Source organism: Anser cygnoides, chromosome 14 (assembly GCF_040182565.1).
Source record: "Anser cygnoides isolate HZ-2024a breed goose chromosome 14, Taihu_goose_T2T_genome, whole genome shotgun sequence".
Taxonomy (NCBI): Eukaryota; Metazoa; Chordata; class Aves; order Anseriformes; family Anatidae; genus Anser; species Anser cygnoides.
Genome location: NC_089886.1, coordinates 14,841,767 through 14,859,114, shown reverse-complemented (window position 1 = coordinate 14,859,114; position 17,348 = coordinate 14,841,767). Strand labels below are relative to the sequence as shown.

At 36.3% G+C, this 17,348-nt stretch overlaps 1 protein-coding gene across 1 annotated transcript in view; it reads right to left on the bottom strand.

The window, feature by feature from the left end:
• The window catches only part of LCP2 (lymphocyte cytosolic protein 2), a 32,628-nt gene extending 15,786 nt beyond the window's left edge, over positions 1-16,842 (bottom strand). The window contains exons 1-4 of the mRNA XM_013178387.3: positions 16,070-16,842; positions 13,017-13,079; positions 10,041-10,087; positions 267-332 (exon numbers count right to left, since the gene is read on the bottom strand). Coding sequence (XP_013033841.2) covers positions 267-332; positions 10,041-10,087; positions 13,017-13,079; positions 16,070-16,147 — 254 coding nt within the window. The 5' untranslated portion in view covers positions 16,148-16,842. The remainder of the gene's footprint in view (positions 1-266; positions 333-10,040; positions 10,088-13,016; positions 13,080-16,069) is intronic.
• Positions 16,843-17,348: the final 506 nt, after the last annotated feature.

The window sequence follows — 17,348 nt, the reverse complement described above, 5'->3', positions numbered from 1 at the left end:
ATAGAATTCCTAAAGATTAATTTACTCAGATGTAAAATTATATTAAATTTATGTTATTTGGTTTCAGACATTGCAGAAGTATCTACACTGTTCATTGGCTCAGGCTTTGCTAATTTTAACAAATAACATTAACAAAACTGAGTTTTATTTTGCTACTTCCCAGGTGGTCCCTCCAACACACAGGTATTATTGATCAAACAGAAAACAGTACAGAAAAGATATAGCTGAAAACTTTGAAAAAGAAAGTCCTATGACTTTTCACTTACCATTTTGGAAAGAAAGACATCCTTCCTTCATTTCTGTTTATTTCTTGACTTAATTTACTTACAATTCTGTTGAAAAGAGACACAAAAACAGTGTGTTTTTTTTAAATCCTTGAAACTTGTCAGTCACTTTCTTAGCTGCTTTCCTCCCATTTCCCCTTATTTTTTACAAAGTGAAATCTTTTAATTCCTAAGTATTGTTTAGTATGTGGTAAGAATACTTAATTTCTCTTCTTATTGCAAAATTGTGCTATAGCACATCCACCTAAAAGCTGAACTTTTTTTATAGAGAAAAAAAAAAAAAAAGTTGGGTCAAATTTAAAAATCAACATTAAACTCAGCAAGCCATAGAAACATTGGGTGTGGTAGACATCACACACTAGAACACTGCTTTAAATAGTAGTGATTGCATTTGTATTATTTTGCATGGAAAAAGCAGATAATGTTTGAGGAAACAGCTTTTTCCAAGCCTATGGTTGCAGAAGCAGAAATAAAAAGCAGTTTTGTGACTACTCTATTCTTTTTGTCTCCCTCCCTGCACAGCCAGGATGTACCTAATAAGGAATCCCTCCAGGAAAGGTGGTGAAAAGGCTGATTCAGTTTCATGTTATAACACATTTGCAGGGCAGGGCAGAAATATTTATGAAGCGTATAAAGGGTACAGCTTTATGTCTAGAGAGATTTTTCCAAGTTGATGTGTTTGTGTGAAACTCATGCACAGTTTATGTACAGCAGTAGGGTGAATAACAACCAGTGAAATACAGTCTTCAAAGACGTTTTGGTCAGGAACATGCATTTATGCTCCTCTTATTGCTGGCATCAATCCTTTCACTTGGGAGCGAAGGTTTTTATACTCACTGAGTCCCCAAGAACAACTCTGGGGTTACAGGATTCTGTCATTAATGAGAAACAGAATTAAGGCCACTGAGAGCAACACAACTCTGCTCTGTTAGTAATGAAGTTTGCCTTGCCGATTACTTCGTTTCAAAGAAAGTTTTTATTTCAAAGAAAGCTTACTATGAGTCATAGTCTGATTCTTAATTCTCATTATTTCTTTTTTAGGAAAGTCCCACTCAGAAAGTCCTGTCACAGCCAAAGCAAAAGGGTTACACACATCTGGTTGAAAATACCCCATTTTATTTCTAGCTGATATTATTCAAGTCTCTCAGATTGTGAAAAAATCAGGAAACAAACATATCTGTTTATGTCAGATTCTACATTCTGTAAAACCATAACTTTATTGTTTGCTAGTACAGGTTATTTTTTTCTGTAGATCTTAGATCTTGTCAATCAAACTTTATATTAGTATTATAAAATCGTTGTTTGTTTGCAACTGCCAGGCAGTTACCAGTCTATTTTGTTTTTCTTCTTGTTTCATGTCTTTTTTTTCTGCTGCTTACCAACCTTAACCCCTACATTTTTCCAAATGAGCTTGTTTGTGCATCTCTCATGTCTAACTGCTTTTCTGGGGTGGGACTTCAGTAAGGCAAGCTTTCAAGCACTCTAATGTTTTTTAAAAAAACAACAAAAACATACTATTCTTTTAAACCTCAACCATGCGAAAATTCTTTCTTTTATTTTGAATATCTGCTCTCTTGCCCTTGCTGCTTTCCTGATATGCACCTTACTGAAATTCAGGTTGTGGAAAGTGCTGTGAAGGCAGATCAAGCTGCAACAAGTATCAGGTAACAAGCAATTTCCAATAATTACGACGATCATACTGTCTGAAAACGATAAAAATCAGCTATTTGATGTTAGGGATAGGGACTCAAGGATAAGTACGAAAATAGAAAGGCAGAGGAAGAATATTTTTTGGTTTTCTAAGACAGTACTTTGCAGTTTTCTGATTTTAAACAAATTTTGTCGTACTTGCTCCTTTTGAAACAAATACATGCACAAATGTTAACAATCTAAGAATGATTACAGTATTACAGCTTTTTAAATCTGATACCCAAACAAATTGGTTATTAATCTCATGCCCAAACAAATTGTTTGGTTACCCAAACAAATTGTATAGAGGAATAAAATTGCCAAGTACTATGCCAAGGCTCCTCTCTCTTTTCTTTTCTTTTTTTCTTTTTTTTTTCCAATGCAGTCCACACTCTTCTGCACAAGTAATCTCCTGCTGCTGCAGATGATAAGGAAGTTGCTATGTGAATAATAGATTCCGGGTGAAACATCAGGAAATGTTTTGGTGTGAACTGTGCACTATGTGGACGTCTACTTTTGTAGAGAAGTGGATTACAGAACTTGTGTGTGGCTAATTTGCTATTGTTGGAGAGGTTGAGGAAGGATCTTTCATAATATTGTGCTTAGTTTCTGCTAAAGAAGTAAATACTACAGGTTTTAGAACTGGTAATTCTTTTAGCTCAGACTTCCACACGTATGAATGAGACTTGAGTGTATGAAAGCTTTCTGGACTGAACCCGGGCTGGCTGCTATGAGGATTTAGACCAACCAGTTCCGAGGAAGAACTGAAAGGGAAAGTTGCTTGTTAGAATAATTTGCTACTTAAAGTACAGCATGTAGTCTTCAATTCAAGTTTATTTAAAATAGTTCAAACCAATGTCTCAGCGAGGTTACTAGAAGAAAGCAAAGTTTAGAATGGTAACTTTTTAAAAGCAGCTTTATTACAGAAAATACGTGCACTGAGCAGCTGAGTCTGTAGCCATGTGAGGAAGGAAGTACCAAAACCACACTGCTTTCTGAGTTGTGGGAGTGGATGATAAGACAGGATAAGGCAACAGTACTTGCAGAAAATGTTACTCAGACTTCTCTTTCTCTTTTTACCTCCTCCAACAGGCACTTAGCTTAAAACTGGCAGGAAGTTTAAAAAATAAAATAAAATCTAAATTAAAAAAAAAAAAAACAGTACTCCAAAAAAGGCTTTTGTTTGTATACTGTAGATGTTGTTGCCATGAGCAGAATCCATCCTACCGGTATTAAGACACTGGCTTAAGACAGATGAGACAGAAGGAGGGCAAAGTCCTCTGAGACCAGGAAGTTGCATATACTGAACACTCTCAAGAGCATAGCTTGTGATTAAGTCTTTGTTTTGGCCTTTGAGTGAAGTGTGTTGGGCAGATACAACACTATTATGTTGGCTTCAAAACAGACTGAGTGCCAGTTAACTTGTAAACCGTTCAACAGCCTTTAGCATCCCAGCCAAGAGAGCGTGTGCACAAACATTCACCTCTACTCAAGGTGTACCAGGTGTACCTTTTTAAAAGAGAAGGGCATTGTGTAGATTTCTTAATGTTTAGGATTGCAACTTTTACTCTCCTGAAAGCAGCGTAACCTTCAGACTGTGCCATATTTGTAGGCTCTGAATGTATCCCATTCAGAACTCCACACACTTACCATGTTTGAACTGGCAGATGCAATTACATGTGTTAGTGCAGTGGTGCTCTTTTTTGTTACTGGACATTTCCAGAAGTACTACAGGATATGTCATAAGCTTTCTGACCAAGGCTGAAAATCTCAAATCTCAGGTTTGTCATCAGCCTGCCACTGTGGACAGCCAAACGGACCAATAGCCTGCATTAATACCTTGACTTACTGAAAATTTGTAAGTGTTTTGGCTCAAGGTAGTAAACAATAAGAGTGGCAAAGATTAACTTCAGTGTATAGATCGTGGTTCAGGTATTGAACAACCACCAACATTACTTTGAGTGAGATCTTTGCTTTTCCTTGCTTATTAATTCTGATCACATCAAGTAAGGCATGTTCTGTCTCTAAAATATCAGGCAAGACTCACATTTGTTATCCAAAAGTATAAACTTCATGACCTTCTGTGACTGCCAATAGTGATTATAAGCAATAAGAAAGCTCCTTGTGTTCCTTAAGTTGTATCTTGACCTTTTGTTTCATTAGATTTATTATCAAAATGTTGATTACACCCTCATAATTAGGTCTGAGTTTCACTTAGTGTATGAGTTTCATATATTGCTTAAGACAGCTAGTCAATGTCTGCTCCATGTGAAATATTTCCTGTTTTACTAGTGTACCACTTACTCTTTCAGGATGCAATGTGTTGTTTGTGAAGCTTCACTTATGTATATTAACATAGTGCTATTAAAATTAAGTTAAATGGGTCTTTCGTAAAATGTAGAAAGTACAAGAGTAGTATGAATGAGCTTGAGAAGAAACAACACTACAGTTTTTAGGTTTTTCACATTGTTACAAAAATGCCAAGTGTTAACCATACTGTATATTTGAAGAAAACAGGTTGCAAATGAGCTGAGATGCTAATAACCAAAGTAACTGTTAGGTTAACTGCTGTGCTATTTCTTATTTAGGATGACAGCTACGTTCATGATAACCCAATCTCTAAAGCTAATGCTCATGTCATGATTATTTATTTCAGTTTCTCAGTGGGAAAAGGAAGAGAAAAGTATGTTAGGTGTTCTTACCAGTAAGTTACTTGGCCCAAATTTTGCTGCTGCTTAAAGGTTTGCAGCAGTGTGGCAGCTTTGGGGATAATGGATGGACATATCCTGGGGCATAGATTTCCACTGAATCTGTTCTGTGGAGAACTGAAATAGGGAAAATCCTCTGTGGTCTGGAACCTGCAGACTGGATTCTACCACGTGCAATCATGCACTATCAGGTCTTTAAGGATAGTTCATCAGTGCTATTGCATATCTATGTAGATCACCTGAATAGATATACATAGGTCTTTTGATAGAATAGCAACTACACCTAAACTGTTATGATATGGTCTGTATTCGTAGAATCATAGAATAGAATCATAGAATATCCGGAGTTGGAAGGGACCCACAAGGATCATCGTGTCCAACTCCTGGCTCCACACAGGTCTACCCAAAAATTCAGACCGTGTGACTAAGAGCACAGTCCAAGCGCTTCTTAAACTCCGACAGGCTTGGTGCTGTGACTATGTCCCTGGGGAGCCTGTTCCAGTGTGCGACCACCCTCTCAGTGAAGAACCTCTTCCTAATATCCAACCTGAACCTCCCCTGTCACAGCTTGACACCATTCCCTTGGGTCCTATCGCTGGTCACTAAAGAGAACAGATCAGCACCTGCCCCTCCACTCCCCCTCATGAGGAAGCTGTAGACCTTGATTAGGTCTCCCCTCAGCCTCCTCTTTTCCAGGCTGAACAAACCAAGCGACGTCAGCCGCTCCTCATGCGTCTTCCCCTCTAGGCATTCTTAAAAGGTTTTTGTGTTTTTGTTTTGTTTGTTTGTTTTTGGTTACCAAGCGATTTAAAGCTGATATTCTGCATCTTAAAATAGAAATGTATATATTCAAATAGAAATATTCTGGGGTGGCATTTTCTACTGAGCTAGAGTTCAAGCACTACTTTCTTATTAACTTTTTTTTTCAATGAAAATAATTTGCATACAGAATATGTCTTATGATAGCCTTAAGGATGATGGTATAGTTTTGTACAAAGATTTACAAAATCGTTATTAAATACTAAAAAAAAAAAAAGACAATCTTAAAACTGAGTTACTGTTATAAATAAGCAATTAGCTATAGAAAAGTTACCAGACAGCCTTTAATCTCTCTTGTATCACCTGCTCTGGAAGGGGCATGTGGAACACCATAAGCTTTTCTTAAAATCAGTTCAAACCCTTCTGGTACATCAGACACCTAAAAACTTCTAATCCTAATGTGATACTATCCAATGTGACTTTGAGTTAAATCATTTCAGGTATGATCAAGGTCACTTGGATGCTGTAATTGGCTACTTCCTATCTGAATATGTGGTTTCTGATTTGTTTATATTAATTCTTAAAACTGAACATCAAGTTAATAGAATGGTTAATTATTTAAAACAGAACAACAAAACATTTATCACCCTCTTGTCTGTACACCACTGTTACAAATATTATCAATATACAGTGTCACCATTTATTCTATTTCTTTGCATGATATTTTTCAAATGTTTATGCAATTACAGTATCAAACTGATCATATGAGATCTTCATTATGGCTCCAGCTCACCAAGCTACTTGAAGCAGACACCTGAATTTCAGCATGTGTCGAAGTGCTCCCTTTTGAACTGGAGCCTTAAGCCAGTTCAAGAACCTCCCTTTACTCCCTCTTCCCTCTGTCCACTCAGAGCAATTCAATGACAACATTCAATTGGGAAGAACCGTGTGGCTTTATCCACCTCCCTCTCCTAAGGGAAAGGATAAACATAAAGTGATGAGTGAAACTGAACTCTGCCTGTGGACCTAAGGACCTTGTGCCTGAGCTAGACCTTTGGATCTACTGTGTAAGTGGGAACAAAGGATGGATTTGCACATGAAATCAAAATATAGCATTAAGCAAAGTTAATTTTCTGAACTTCTCCCTAAGATTTTTTTAATAGCAACAAAATTGCAAGAGGTCTCAGGGTTCAAACACTGACAGCATCATCAACGTATATATTCTGAATGGGAGTGAAAATTCAGTATTTATCAGAAAAGCCACAAATGGGATAATAGTTTCAGATTTGTGTGTTCTGTTTTGTTTTGCTTTGTTTTGGTTTTAGGGCCCACATGCTGCAAGGAAAGAAGGGCATTTAGGTTTCCAGTTGCATAAAGCTCTGTTTGGCATAATTGGACGCATCATTCAAATGTGAGGACAACTCTAAGTTTTGATCCTCTCAAATAGTCCCTGACAAAATCAGTCTTCATTCAGTTTTAATTTTCCATCCTCCACAAGATTTAATGCCCCAATACACTTAGACAGACACTTGGGATAGATTTCCTTATCCAGGCCAGTCAAGATCGCTTTGTGTATGAGTCTTCAGTATCTCTGGCAGACATACAAAAAGCTTGGTGGTGACCACAGATGAGAATGGGAATCATTACAACGGTAAATGGACTCTAGAGTTGGTTAAGATCCCTCAAAAAATCCATGTGTGACCTATACTGGAGCAGTGAATCCCGTGCAGACTTACTGTCCACTAAAATCTTCTCCCTGCAAAACAATAGCCAGAATAAAATCTGGCTAAACCACCATAATTGTCTGGATGTATCACATACACATGTATGTGGCCTGTACATGTATATATACATGCATATATATATTTAGCAGAGTTTTCAATAAAGAGTTCAGGCCTTTTAATGGAGAGTTCTAAAGATTTTATGAAGTATTTTAATTTTCAAAATAATATTTACATTCTTTTTGGTATTTAAGAATAAGACACCAGCCCGTAACATGACTGCTGAAGATTAACCTTTTAAATAACAATTCTTTAAATAATAAGAGAAAATAGTGGAGGAGTTTATTAGTTTCTGAAAGTGGCCCATCATACTTTGTAATGGCAATTGTTATCTACCTAGACACTGAAAGATTCCTTTAAAAGTCACAGAATCATCTCCAAGTAATGGCACAGTTACATTCAAAACTTGATCAGTAGATTTGTTCACATGTATCTATTTCGTAAAACCACATACTCAGCTCAGGAGGTCTGCATCGATGTATGCTGTGGTTTGCAAACCTTGTACAGTTGCAAGTGCTGGGTTGTATTCTCAGTACATGTAGGTCAGCATAACACTGGTAAAGTTACCGGAGATCGATCTCTCTTTTATACATGCTGTTTATTTATTCCACAGGCCCATGCTGTAAGTGCAACACTTGCTATTTATATTGAGACATTTTTGCAGAATATGCTCGGATTTCAGCACTGCCATTAAGTAGATCAAGTTCTGGAATTAAAATATGCTCATGTGCATTTCAGATTGTATAAAAACTTTTCCTACTAGATGATTTTTCCATTATGGTATAAAAATAAGGAGTGAATGTTTTCTACAAGTCAATAGGAAGCACTTTCCATTTTGCTGAGAATAAGGAGGTACTGAAGAACTGAAATGAATTAAAAGAATTAACCAGATCCTCTACCCATCAATTTTATTCTGATTTGTTTGTTTCTTTCTTTCAAATGGCAACCATTTCTTTTCCCTGTTGAAGCTCTAAATTCTTGTTTTAAACAGTGGCATACGTGAAGGATTGCATATCAAAGTATCCTTTCTCCATGTATATTCACAATATTCTAGTGAATTGTTTCCGTGTTGGTAAGTGTGGAAAAAGCTGAGAACAAGTGTATTCAGATTTATTAATCTACATATTCATTCAGTTTTTCAGGTTGTGAACTGAGCTTCACTGCCCTTCTAAAGCTCTTGATTTCAGGTTCTCTTCTTGTTGAGAAACCCAAGAGATCTGACTAGAAGGGCTGTTGGCTTTCTGCTAGAGTGTTACATAGTATGAGGACTATGGAAATAGAATTTGCAGAGTACTTTTGATATATCAGTAATTAGAAGAGGAGCTATGAGCAACTCCATATTATTAAAATTTAACTATTCACCCATGACATTAAAATATCTCATGTCTTTGTAAGACATTACATTGACCACTTTAGACTTATGAATTTGAAAGGAAATCACCAAAAGTTGTGTAATTAGAAGTTAGAACAAGGAGAACACAAGGAAATTTTGCCAAAGGACTGTAAAAGAGGGAAAAATTATCAGGGAATTACAAGCAATGCGTTTTACAGTATAGTGATAGGAGTTTTCCCACCGACAATCTGGTTTAACTCTGTTCCCTTAGTCTCACCAGCCATAGTTAAATATTGCTATTAGTTGGCAGTTCAGAAATGCCAAAACATCTGGGCATCTTTTTTATAACATCAGGGCTCACTTACTAGCACATCATAGCCAACCAGTCCCTATTATCAGGAAATTTATTCTGTGAAAACATAGATACGATCTTAAGAAACACATCATGTTGGAGGCTTTCAAGTTCAAGTCCTTGCATATCTGATCTGAACAGAGGTAACTTTTTGCTGTCAGATCTGGCAACCAGCTTAACTGTGAGCACATGAATGTGATAGACCACATTGGTTTTCAAATTTTTTCAGTATTTTTAGCTTCACCAAAACATTTTACACTAGCTGTGATGCTTCAGAAAAAAAGTGAAGTAGACTGTGTCTCCCCTAGCAAGATTAAAATATGCAGAGAGGGGAAGGAGTCTGGGAAATGAGCAAAGCACAAGTAGCCATTTTGGAACAACTGCAGTTTCTTCTCTCTTACTTTGTTTAGAAGACCATGAAGAGCTCCATGTTAGGAAGAGCTCATTGTTAGGAACCTTCTAACTTCCAGATTAAATATGTGCTTGAGAACTCACAGCAAAATAATGTCCTTCATCCATCATGAAATACTAAAAGTTAGCACCTCTGTTACTTGGTATTGACTTAACGGGAATATTGTTCTTTAGTAACTTCTATGAAATTATGAAAGCTATTGAGATGAGTTCAAAACTTTTTGAAGGCCTAACTCACAGGAGCAAAGGAAAACTATATAACACTAAATTAAATGTTCCAGTCTGATTTATTTTTAATGTCTACCGAAAGGGAAAAGCACATGATGAAAAATACTTTAACTCCTCAGATCTTGTGTACATATCTGAATTTTTTATTTTTCTTTGATTAAGAGTCAACAGTTAAGCAGTGAACAGTTAAATCATACTTTCAAGGTAATACTCAAAAAAAAAAAAAAAGCTTCTGTGTAACTGCTATGAAAAAAATCATGGATGAGTTCTTTTGAACATCCCACAGACAATCTTTTTATATTGTTTCATTGTGCTTGAGCTATCACGACAACACTCCTTTATTTTTATGTTGGAACATTCTTCTTTTTCTCCTAGTACAGTATATTTACAAGGCTCTAACTAATCACTTCAGATCATTTTCCTGATGTTTGCTATGAGTTTTCACTGCACATCAGTTAAGATGTTTTTTATGTTAAATGGTATAGTTTTACTTACGGCACTCTGAGTTTGGGAAATTTCTGAATATCATTTTCAGACATGTTCTGCAAAGGAAACATATGGTATATATCACAGACTTGTCCACAGAACACCCTGTGACTTAGAGAAGCTAGCATATTCAAAAATGTGGCATGAATTTTCAACTGATATATAAATAAAGTACATAGAAAAGTAATGCAAGATAACAGTCTGCCAACCCAACAGCTCACTATTAAGTAAAGTTTAAATAAGAGAAGTGAATTCATTTTAATGAAAAATCCCCTCTATATTTTTTCTTAGTTTTTCTGGATGTTGGTTTTTATTTTATGTTGCCATCAATTGTATCGAACTAGATAGGAGTTTAATAAACACCACATGTATCTGTTTGCACACAAATGACTTCAACAAACTAATTCATCACATGTCTAGTAAGAAGTGTTTCTGTATCTAGAATGTTTTAAAGATAGCTGGAAAAAAAGAGATTCCTAATGAGAAGTAATATCTTAAAACAGGGCTTACAAGATGAGCTATTCTTTTAGGGATCAATCTCAAATTAATGGGACTGTGCAAAGTTAAAAATCAAGTAATTTGCTTTTCTGATTTGGGTTCTGATCCAGTCCTTTATGGGTGTTCAATGGTAACACTGACTCACAGGCCAGGTAAAAATCCATCCTTGCTTTGCTTCTCAAAAGAACTGGGACTAAAACATTCCTCGGCATAGCACATTTCAAAGGCTTATTAAAACACTTGTAGTTTGAAAGCAACATGCAAGTAAACTGTCCTTTGGAAAGAACAGTTCCTGGTAGGGAAGGCAGACGCCTAACATAGATCCTGATTTTAGGCTCTTTTGCTTCACATCTTTTTAGTATAGCTAAAATATGTCAAAATAATACAGAAAAATTTAAGTGACTTCATAAGCTAGACATTGAATTTCTTCATGTCTGCATGGTAAAATCAGACAAAATTGTGCATGATTGCAAAATTTGAGGGTAAAACTCTACATCTTAAAACTGAGCATGATTTGCTAGAGTAGATGAGAACTTTGAGCTATGAACCTATCTGTAACATCACAGTGTATGTATAGTCACATGCTATAATGGAGATAAAATCACGTCATAGTGGAGATGTAGCTGGAGGACTGCTTGGACTTAAGAGCAGCCTTAACAGCCTAACAAAGCTCACATACTTTTTACTTTTTAACAAGTCTTTCTAAAAACTGTGGGGTGGCGGAGGGCATTCACCCTTCTGCCATAATGAAGCAATTAGATTGCAGGTTACTCCTGACCTGAACTGAGATGTGCCAAGTGCTGACAGCTTTACCGATGCTCCTGCAGAGAGATTTGGCCCCTATCTTCGTTCATCATGTTTTGCCACTCCAAGTGTAGGACAGATGAGTGCGCTATGAAAATTTTTGAGGAAGTGTTTTGCTTAATTAATGAAAAGCTTTGCAAACCCTCTTTGGAACAGGGATGATAGACTGCTTCTTTCTGTCTGTCTTACTGCCGGCAATAAGTAGTTTCTAATTACACATTGGTTTACAATGCTATCTGCACTTTACAGGACACAACAAATCCTAGCTGTGCTTTCCAGAACTATTTTGCATCTGGGTGTATTCACAGGAGTAAAACACAGCAAAAATGTACTCCCTTTATGGAAATGTCCTGCAGGATTTACTAAAGCATCTTCATTTTTCTAAAGACTTTTTAAGTTTCTCTCTGGAACTCTATTCTGGCAATAAACCTGACAAATGTTGTGGGGTAAAAATCTCATAAAGGGCCATGTTGCCCTTCTAAATCTTAGAGAATTTTATTAAAGTGAGTTATGTGGAATCCCTGTGGTTTTATTCCTACTACATCTCAACTGGAATTTTCTTGTGGTAACCAGTAGATACTTAATAGAAAAGCACCCCTTGAATCTACAAGGAGTTTCTGAAGAAATGCTGCACTCTGAGCTATTTACTTACAGAAGCACCTTGGAAATAATACATAATTACAAAAAGTACTTTAGGAACTGCACAATTATTGTTCTTGTTATTTTCAACTCAAACTTCCAGTATTTCAGAATGTTTCTGGAGCAAGAACTCCCTCTCCAGTGCTTGAGCTAAGGAGAATCTCTTAGGGGTTGGTAGAATAAATCCTTTGCCATACATCTGAATAATTGTGACTCCACCCAGTAGGAGGGAGGTGTAATATCCTGTTCCTAAAAGAGGTGTTTAACATTTTTATGTTGTAGTTCAATGCAGTGTCAGAAAGGTTGGTACATTAGTACAAGAAAATAAAAAATAAGAAGGTTTTAAAAGAAATCTGCATTGATTTCTTCACTATGACTAATAATACAGGTGATCAAAATGCCTACCTTTGGGAAAAATAGAATAAGCAATATTTGGAAATAAAATAGAAATGAAGGAATGATAAAAAGCTGTTACATATCTTCATGGATATGTATTTAAGACCTGAAAAACAACAGCTATGTAAATGGGAGTTGTCAGCTTTTCTAAAGTTAGGCCAAGTCATTGGTACGGCCTGGACCAAAGCTGATATAGACCCAATGGGACTTTGCTTATTAGTTTTGATGCTCTTATAGTTCATTGATCATGCATATTGCTGCAGGAAAAAAAGAAGAAAAAGAAAAAAAAAATCTTAATTATAGAGTCTGCATCTTCTTTAGTAGGAAAGGACAGTTAATAAATGTGAGTTTTCTGTAGTTAGTATTTGAAAACAAGCATTTCCTATAAAGGAAGAGATGAATTCAAGACAAGACTGTGGCTTTATAACTTTCTTGTCTGTTTAAAATATGCTTAAATACTTGCATATTAAACAACATGTTTGGGTTCCCAGCATTCCATATTTAAAGCAAAATGTCTGGCTGATTTTACCAAAGGTGTCTACTTCTCATATTTATACCTAAGTAACCATCTGCAAGCTAACTGTCAGTGCAAAGTAAGGAGGAGTCAAAACAATCATTTTAATCAAGGAATTTTACAACTCTACTTACCAAAAACCTTTGTCCACTTATGCTGTGCTTTCTCACAACTTTCTCACAGTCCTTATACTTTAACTGTCAATAAAAAAGAAGATGATTATTGCACCCTTAATTATAAGAATGGATTAAGGTATTTAGACATACAGCTAGCTTTGAATAGGTGCTTCAAGTTACCCTTTTGTATGCTACAGCCTATTATGTCTTGTCTGCCCTAGGAATCTCAGTAGCTAACAATATGCTTTGTACTCTTTATCAGTATAAAGCCATTAAAAAAATATGCAGCTCACGATCCTGCTTAGATTTTATTAATTTTTTTCAAAACTGTACTGTATAAATGGCTCATTTTCTTCTGTAACTGTTTATTTGTTGTGTTTTGTTTTGTTTTGTTTTGTTTTGACAAAGATCCTTCAGTGGAATTGAGTATTTTCATCCCTTTAGGAACAGTCAGTTCCTCACATTGAAAAGCCACCTTGCAATTTCCTGGTCCAAATAAATATTTGGAAAATGGATAACTGTGGTACTGGCTAGGATGAACAGTTGTGAAAAAAAAAACAGGAAATGAAAAACTGTTGTGAAAAACACCAAAGCCTTAGTATCTAGTATGGAATCATGAAGCTCTGATCCCAGTCCCAGTCCCCATTATTGAAAAGCTGCTTCTTCTGAACTGAAACATTGCTTGTTAATCCTGCAAATTACCCATAATATTTGGAAAGCTTTTCTACAATATTATGTTTTATAGTAGCAGCTGGGGCAAGGACATGCATTTCAGAAGCTTAATTTATTTGTTTTATTTGAACAAAAAGCCTGAATGCAGTAGTGAGCAACTGCTACACTTGGTAGTCACTTCAGTGTGTTTGAAGCCTAATCTCTTTTTCTTAAAATAACTGATGAAAAACATTGTTTAGCTGTTATATATAACCCCCAGGATATTACAAATTTTAAATCTTTGCTTTTGCTCAAAAAAAAAAAGTCTTTAGAAATTATTTGAAGTTTTGTTTCTTTACTGTTCCTTTCCTAATTTGAATGCATTATTTACATTAACATCAGCTCTAAGTTAACACATCTAGAATCATAAATTAGATGTTATTACCATTAAGGATGAAAAATTCTTGTTTGACAGAAACTGAGGTCTTCATACCAGGAATACATTGTAGTATTGATACATAAATCACTGACTTGTGCTGGCTAGCTTTTGCTAATACAAACATGTAAGCTGACAATGAATTGACTAAAATCTTACTATTGCTCTGTGTCATAACCAATCACTTCAGGTGAGAGAAATTTGAATGTGATCGTCACCTTTGAAAACCATCCCTCAATTACCTCAGATTAATTAGAAAAAAATTGCTCATTCCTCTTGGACTTGAACTTGGACTTTAACACAAGGCTGCAAACCAAATATATTTGGATGAAAATAAAGCATTCCGAACATTAGACCCTTCGATTATATGTGTGAGGGAAGTTGTTTGGGTTAATTTCGGGAGAAGGATCTGGTCACTTATAGCAGTAGCCCAGAGCTGGCTGACACCACTGTCTGACACAGACTTGCTAGACAATTTTAAGCAGCTTTTCTTTGCTCTGACTCACCTCTCCAAAAGCAGAATGCCAACATTTATCTGTCCGGGAGAGGAGGGGGAGGGGGGGGGGGGGAGAGGGGCACTACACACAACCAAATCAGTAGAGGGGAGGTACTCAGAAATTATCAGCTCTTTCAGGAAGCTATTTCCCTTGTGAGCCTTGTGAGTCTCTTGGAAATGGTGTCGCAAACCACCATGCACCAGTGTCATAATCTTTTTCTTACTTGTCTGAAGCTGACTATTGATAATGATCGCCTCTGCTCATCTCCGATTCTGTTTCATTTCACTGTGCCACCAAGCCCTGCACCCTAGCAGTAGAGGTTTGCAGGTAGTTGGCAGTTTCACTTCTCTGGAGATTTTGTAGACATGGACTTTGCATTTGATCTGCTTGTCTTTATTAGCTAGATTTTCAGTCTAGTTTCAAACTTGCCTTAACTCCTTAAAAAAAAATCCATGAAAACTTCTGAAACAAAGAATTTTCCATGATTTCAAAACCAAGCCCAAAACTGCTCCAGCTTTTTACAAGACTGGTCTGACAGCACACTTGAAAATGAACCAGATATGCTGGTATGGCTTGCAAATGTTCCCAGTGTTGAACATTTTCAAGCAATGTTTCCCACTGCTTGAAATTTTTGCTTTTGCTTGATCTGAATGTTAGATTATCTCAGGTGAACTGGAAAATGAGGCATTTTCAGAGAACACATAGAAATGAAATTTCAGTAAAAATGACTGTTACACGTTCTTGGGCAATTATAAATGTGTCAGCATTGCTGTGCAGAGGTTATACATCATCAGGGAATTGCTGTATCGCCTTGCAAACTATTTCATCACTGAGGAAAATTCTCCACATTGTAAAATGAAGTTTATAGATGGTCACCAGTGAAAGAGATGTCAAAATAAACAGCAGTTCCTAGCTAGTCACACAAAATAGCTTTGGAAAAAGTAATAGTAACAGGACAAAAGGGATGGCTAATAATCTTGAGCCATGAGCTTTATCCAGGAAGTTTTAGAGCAGGGAACGCAAAAGGTTTTCCAACTGAGCCTAAAAAAAATTAGGAGCACATTTATCTACTACTGTTAAATTCCTGTATGGGTTCTCATGGATGCAAAGACATTCAGAAGATCATTTGCAAACAACAAGCAATTTGAAAAAAATCTCATTTCTGAAAATCAGTGAAGACAACGTAGGAAGCTTGTAGTTTTTACACAATAATGTTTTTCACTGCTCTTAGTAGATGTTATATCAGGAATTGTTGTAGTAAAGTGTACATTATCACTGAAAAGCCACCATTTTCTCTTATACCCAATTTAAAATATACTTTCAAGATTCATCTGCAAGTTTCACCCACCCAGCTTCTTAACTGTCAGTGGTTTTGCTTTTATTTTTGCATCAAGCTTTGCCCAACATAAGCCATGTCAATTTTGAACAAACATTGTCACAGTAGTTTGTTCCCCCATTATACAAAGATGAAGCACAGTTAAACTTACCGTCTTAAAATATTCTGCTAATTCATCTGGGTTCCACGTAGCCACCTCTGAACGGTAGGGAATGCTTCGCGGATCCATGGTAAGTTTGCTCCTCCAGGCAGTTAGAGAATGCTCATGCCAGTGCTGTCGATGAAGCAGCCATATATTCCGTGTGTATGATCACCTCCAGCAAGCCGAGTAAGTCCTTGCCTAATATCCAGCTCTTTCCAAGTTCTGTTTTTAATTAATTTATTTATTTATTTGTTTTATTTCAGAACAACGTTGTTAGCACATCCAAGAGAGATACAGCTTCCTCTAGTACAAAATGGTCTCTTCTTAGAAAAGTTGTCAGCTAGACAGCCTTACCACTTCCTTTGTCTGAATATAAATAAGTAAATAAGGAAGCGCAGCAACACGTTGAAAATGCTCTGCCTCCTACATATAAGTAAGCTCCTACAGACCCTATTTGCTTGTAATTGCATACATAAATATTTGCATATTTACACACTCTATACAGTATAAAAATATTGGCAAAATAGCTGCACAGATCGTCACGGCTTCTGTGCAAGCCTAGCCCTGGCAAGACCCCCAAAACAAGGAAATGTTCACTTCTTCAGTGTATCTCAGTACCTGAAGTGTTGCGTTGGCTTTCTCTGATTTGTACAACCATAAAAGGTTATTGTTGGAGTTGACCATGAATTGGGAGTGGAATTAAAGTCAGCATTTTTCAGTCCCTCAAGTTTGGGATGATTATTTCTCATTGAAACTAAAGATTGGACAAACTTAGATGAAAAATTATTATATTGTCGTCATTTCTCCCTCCAGCTCTGTTTTTCAGCTACCTCTACTGAGGACTTTGTGTCTGAAAAAGAATCCATATAACTGTAATATCACCAGAGGGACATTATATACACCGCATGTGTAGCCAATTCATGTATCATCTATTCAGTAAGTTGGTGAGACTTCACTTAGCAATTCCCAATGTACCTGTTTGTTTGAGGTGGTAGTTTTTTGTTTGTTTGTTTGTTTTTAAAAAAAAAAAAAAAAGGAAAAGAGGCAGCCTGTCCATTCTCTCTTTTCTTGATGTGGAGCTTCCTGCCAATGTTGTGCTGATGTGAATACTTGGGATCACTATTCACAGCTGCTCCAGTAGACTGGACAAAAGATGGTATTTAGTGAACTTTCTGTATTGGAAAGAATATGTTTATAGTTCTGAAGTTCAGAAGCAGCGGAAAAGGAAATTTCTCTCTTTCTAATGAAATTATTACTCCTGCTATTTTTAGTCCTTCTAATATTGCAT